The sequence below is a fragment of the Acyrthosiphon pisum genome, chromosome A1, assembly GCF_005508785.2.
Source record: "Acyrthosiphon pisum isolate AL4f chromosome A1, pea_aphid_22Mar2018_4r6ur, whole genome shotgun sequence".
NCBI lineage: Eukaryota > Metazoa > Arthropoda > Insecta > Hemiptera > Aphididae > Acyrthosiphon > Acyrthosiphon pisum.
The window spans coordinates 23,361,658-23,367,457 of record NC_042494.1 but is presented as its reverse complement, the minus strand read 5'-3'; the positions used below and the strand labels follow the sequence as shown (position 1 = coordinate 23,367,457).

Sequence of the window (5,800 nt, the reverse complement as noted above, 5' to 3'; positions counted from 1 at the left end):
ACATTGCGGCCAAGTCTAGTTTGTGCCTTATAAATAAAAGAGGAATGTTGCTCTTTAATGTAAAAGTGCAGTGAGGTTATGAATTAAAAAATAGCAGACTTGGCCACAATGTAGATTTCACTACTTTGATAGGCCGACTTTTTTGGTAGGGAGTTTGGAACTTGGCATTTTTTCATGGTTATGTTTTTGTTGGGGTCTGTCTTACTTTTATAATAGTTATTGATTTTAAGCCGTTGACAAATCAACACAAATTTAATAAGAATTAGGTAAATGTCTATCACAGTATTACGTTGGCAAATAAATATATAATTATTTATTAACAGTGTTTTTATTAATATATGCATGCTTTTTGTAATATTACTATAAGAGTACAAGAAAAAAAGCTAAGATTTTCAGTAGTTGTATAATACACACTGACTTACCTAGTCATTCTAAATAATACGAGGAGTGTTTAAAAAGTAAGCTTTAATGCTATAAATTAATTTATAAGAAAAATGTTTATGTGGAAAAATAGTTTCATCTTATTGTAAGTTAAAACAAGGTTTTTAAATATCTGTACATTTTTTGTTTCATTCTCGTAATAAACAGTATTTAATTTTGTATAGCGTTTTACCCGCAACGTTGGAAGGCATTAAACTAATATCATGTGTAACAAACTGGCCAATTTGATTGGCATGATAATTTCTAATGTCTGGAGGATCAAATAAACATGATTTTGGCCAAAACAATCCCAACTGCAATTCGCGAGCTCCGGGCAATTCCATACCATCCTTATGTTGTAATCGAATAGTATAGTTACCTGTTAACGTAATTTTAATATATGAATGTTATCAACTACAGAAATAATTATATATATTATTTATTATTTATTTGTGCATAGAATTACTTTGTCTTCTTGCTAATTAATACAAAAACAAATCAGGTAGTAGGTTTAATAATAGTCTGTTTACAACATGCATACCTACTAATTAGTATATGTAATAATTAAATTGTCAAGTAAATAAAGACTAAAGAGTATAATCGTATCATTGTATAGGTGCTTATAATACTTTTAATAACATATTACGGGGTGGGAGGGGGTGGAGTGGTTGAGTGGACTGTTGTGACGTGCACCGACACCGGTTCAAAACCTAGGCCGCAGGTGGCATTTTTCTTCGGGCAAGTCACGGTATCCGGAGAGAAGTGCCACCATCTCCCACCCGGGAATGGCAGATACCTACGGGTGCCCACTAAAAAACCTGCCAAACTAACAAACACATGTGTTTAAACCTATACACTACCCTCCCACCACAGTTAAAAAACCACCCAATGGCCAAGTAGCCGCGGGTTAATTAATAATAATAAAAAAAAATTGTACGATTATAATAGAACACTTATTGACTTACTCTTCCTGCAATAATAAAATCAAATAAACACTCTAGTCAATAGTCCGCTCTATTCAAATTCATAAGTTATAACTTATAACTAGTGTTGTGTTTTATCTAGATAAATCAGTGGGGTGCCCAAGAATTTTAATTTTCCAAATTATTATTGTCTACTAAAAACTATTTAAAAAAAATCATTAAATATAAGAAACTTAACAACAATTTTAGTAAGAAATAATGAAAGGTATATTATATTATTTAAAAACCATTTCCAACTTAATTTTAAAACAAATAAAATAGTTTTGGTCGAAACGGTATCCAGGTGAAACGATGACACGGCCCTAGTGCCTAAATTCTCTCCTCAACCGTACACACTGCCACAATGCCACAAGTGGGGGAATATCGAACTTAATATGAAAGGTTGATTTTGAGCCACGGACTTAGATATCTATATCTATATATATTATATCTTGGTCTGTGTCTTGAGCGAGACGCGTCCCACACTTTTTAAATTTTGATCAATCATAAACCATAAACAGTTAGGTATGCTTATCATAGGTTCTATAATTAGGTACATGGAATTTATTTCAGTGTACCAATCAGAAATGTAATACCTACAACAATAGGTTATTCGAATGATGATGAATTAAACTATTAAAAAATAATAATATTCTATGTATAATGAAAATTTCAAGTATCTAAATAATTGATATAAAAAAAATACAGATTTTTATCTTTATCTTGAGAATTAAATTATTATGTATCTGTTATCTTCGTGTAAATAACTATTCTACCAATTAAATCTTTTGTTTATATAGATATTTAAAACATTATATTTGTACCTACAATACTAGTTATAAGTTACAACATGCGTTATAAATAATAGCAGAGTACATCAATATGAGATCATTGTAAGATAATTAATAAAATACCTATACATAAATATATTATAATTCATAAGGTATTTTCATTTAATAATTGTTAATTATATCATCAGAATATTAATTTTCAATTAAGTAAAAATATATTAAATGATAACAATATTGACCACTTACCGTCATCGTAATAAGCTGGACCCAGTCTTATATAAGGAGTATTAGTTGAACCCCATAATGGATGTTCTAAATTATTGCACGTACCATCAGTGGTTCTATATTTAGAAGTGGAATTGCAAGTAACCGATGGTGCGCAGTTTTTATAATATGTGTCGCTTACTACCACATTTTTAATTAAATTTACTTCAGAGTAAGTTTCTGCCTAAAAATTTAAAATTAAATTATATAGACAGTGTAAACAGTATAAATAGAAAAATATTTTCGAATAATCATATTAGTCAATGCACAAGAATTATTTTGTATATATTTTAAATACACGGCTTGATACATAGGTATTACATCAAAGAATTAAATAAAAACATATTTATCACTTACCTATCACATATCACTACTCACTATACAGAACATACTCTGAGCGGAGCGATGAATGTATTAATTTTACAATGTGTGTTTTTTCTTTTTTATTATTATTATTATTATTATTTTTATTTGTGACTGTAATCACCTTTTAGGACAGTAGAAATGCTTCGATTTTCTTCAACAGCATCTTTTCTGATAGGAAAATGAATTTTGTTGGTACTTTGGAGGGTAAAAAGTAAAAATGTCAAATAGTTTTCAAAAGCTTTAAGAAAAACAAACAAAGAATTGAGTGACAACTAAGATTTTCGCGCAAAATCGTTTTTGGTATAACTCTATAAAAAACATTGCCGCATATAGGCACATACAATTTTCATATATGTTTATATATATTTCATATATAACATAATATTATATATAAAAGTTCTCTTTAATCCTTCCAGTTTCCGATCGTATAGGGTAAGTCATAACCTGGTGGGAACTGGGAGGGACTCACTCGAATGTCCTCATAGTGAGCTTTTGTTGCTATCAGTGTGCCTTTCCTGCCACTTTTTATGTCTTATCATTGTTGGTAGTTCTATGTTGAGGTCGCTGGTTTATTGAATGATTTTCTAGATTTTATTCAACTAGATAATTGCACTTCACCAAACATGGAGTGTCGGTTTTTTCCTTTTGACCATTGCTGCTACTTCTCTTCTTATATCTAGAGGTCTAATTCCGCTCAAGATTAGAATTTTTACTAACGGTGACGGTGTGTATTTCAGGCACCCAGTAATTATCTTATTTGTGTTGTACAAGTCTACCTCCACGCGTTTAGTATGTGCCAACTGTAACCATACTGTGATAGCGTACTCCTCAGCTGAGTAGAAGAAGGCTACACCAGACATCCGTAGTATCATTGAGTATGCACCCCATCTTGTTCCAATAATTTTGTTTCCAAAAATATTCGATTTAAGTTATTTCTTGAATCAACTTTTTTCACAATACACTTTATATGTAAGAGCAAAATCTAATTTCACTTCTAGGTAATTAGGGTTATCTACATAGTGTATTTTTACCCCTCGCTAGTTAACGTTCAGTTTCCTTGTCGCATCTTCATTTCTAAGATTGTATGCACACACTTGTGTCTCGTAGGGGTTTGGCTATAAATAGTTTACGTTATAATATTCAGTTAATGTCTCTAAAGACTTCTTAATTGTTTTATTTATTTCTATGCGATTGCTTCCCTGTGTGGCTTCCCTACACCAGCGTCCATTTAAAGACGCCAAGACCTTTGCGTCATGTAATAAAGATAATTGATTTTGACCCATTTTACATTGGATCTATTTTGTTGATGGGATCTTTACACATAGAATATTATACTCCACTTTCTTGCACATCTCAGACATCAATATTTCTTTATTTGGTGTTAAGCCTTCAAAATTAACTGACGCCATCGCTATATTAGGTCCTGAAAGGACCGTTTCACCATCTGGCAGTGGTTAGTAGAATTGGCCAACAAATATAGCATTATTTAAAAAGTTCCATGTGGTTCTCGGTAAATGCTACATTCGCTATTTCCAGGGGCCCCACTTGGAAGTTTTTTACCTAATTTTTAAATTAGGTACATCAAAATAACAAAATAGTTTTTTTCAAAAACTGTAATTGTATTTTCATTATATTCTATTTAATTGTTCACAGTTATTACGTAAAGTTCTGTCAAAAAGTCATGACCAACACAAAAATAAAAATAAAATACGCACACTACCTATTGTACAAACAATACATACATTCATTGCTTCGCAGTTCGATCAGTTTCTAATATTTATAGAGTACCTAATAATTGGTTTTAAATGTACTAAATAAAATGTAAAACTAACCTGAATGCTTGAACACCAGAATAATGCAACCAAAATTACTAAAATAAGTGAATTATTCATTGAACAAAAATTTCTCCACACATACTGTAAAAAATAATACTTTATGATAATAAATGTTAGCTATTATAAAACCTAACAAAAAACTCCTCCGAACTCCGTGTAAAAAAACGCTAAGTCTAAAAAAACGGCTCTAAAAGTAATGACATAATTTTATAGGTAAATCTTTGAACTATAGATATAATTTATGTTAAAATAGTCTACTGAATAATTGAACTTAGCTTGACGACTCTAAAATACTTTATCAGTAATACAATACCTATTTCAATGATAGTAGTCAGTTATGTAGTATGTACCAAGTATCTCCTCAATATACTATAATATTTTTAAATTTTTAATTTAAGTCGCTAAGCTAAGTTCAATAATTTAGCAGACTATTTCAACATAAATTATATCACAACTTTTAGAGTCATATTTTTTTAAACTTAAATACATTTTTTCACGGATTTTGGCGGAACATTTTTGTTTGTAATTTGTATACCACTCATTTGTTATTGATACCTACTTTTATTTGTAAGTCATTGTTATGTGACTAGAAATAAGTAATAACGTTCTTTGTGAATATTACTGAGAAATAGCTTTTTTTTTTTAATTTTACGTAAATTTATCATAGTAGTTATACAGAAGATCCCACACACTTCATTGCCCGTAAAAAATTACAACTTTTAAAAAAATATGATTGTTCAATTCCTATTGGGTGCAACTCAGTCTCCCTGATAGGCAATCCGACTAAGGATTTTTTTACAATAATTCAGTTTTTAAGTGAGTTATGCGTGTATAAGAAATGTAAATTAAAAATGCTCATAACTCATTTAATAACTGAATAATTGTAAAAAAACTTCCAACAAAACACAGATAATCTTCTTACCACCAAGTTTCATAATATAGGTCGATTCACTCTAATTGTTAAGCTAACGGCATAAAACGTGAACTGCTGAGCGTAAATTTGCTATGATACGCGTTTGTAAGACAGAGACAACAAATGCGGGTGTGGCGTTACCTACAACGCGTGTTGTTGCATATTTGCAACAATCTTTTTTTCGCTTATTATGGCTATAATATTGCGTAATTATATATGTGGAGCACTCTACTGGATTAAATAATATCT

General features: G+C 30.3%; 1 protein-coding gene across 2 annotated transcripts in view; it reads right to left on the bottom strand.

Annotated features, from left to right (window-relative positions):
• Positions 1 to 5,800, bottom strand: part of LOC100575066 (peroxidase) — a 14,916-nt gene that overhangs the window by 6,525 nt on the left and 2,591 nt on the right. For both annotated transcript variants that reach the window (XM_029486818.1, XM_016807112.2), the window contains exons 2-4: positions 4,636 to 4,719; positions 2,420 to 2,621; positions 614 to 799 (exon numbers count right to left, since the gene is read on the bottom strand). In XM_029486818.1, the coding sequence (XP_029342678.1) occupies positions 614 to 799; positions 2,420 to 2,621; positions 4,636 to 4,695 (448 nt within the window). In that variant the 5' untranslated portion in view covers positions 4,696 to 4,719. The remainder of the gene's footprint in view (positions 1 to 613; positions 800 to 2,419; positions 2,622 to 4,635; positions 4,720 to 5,800) is intronic.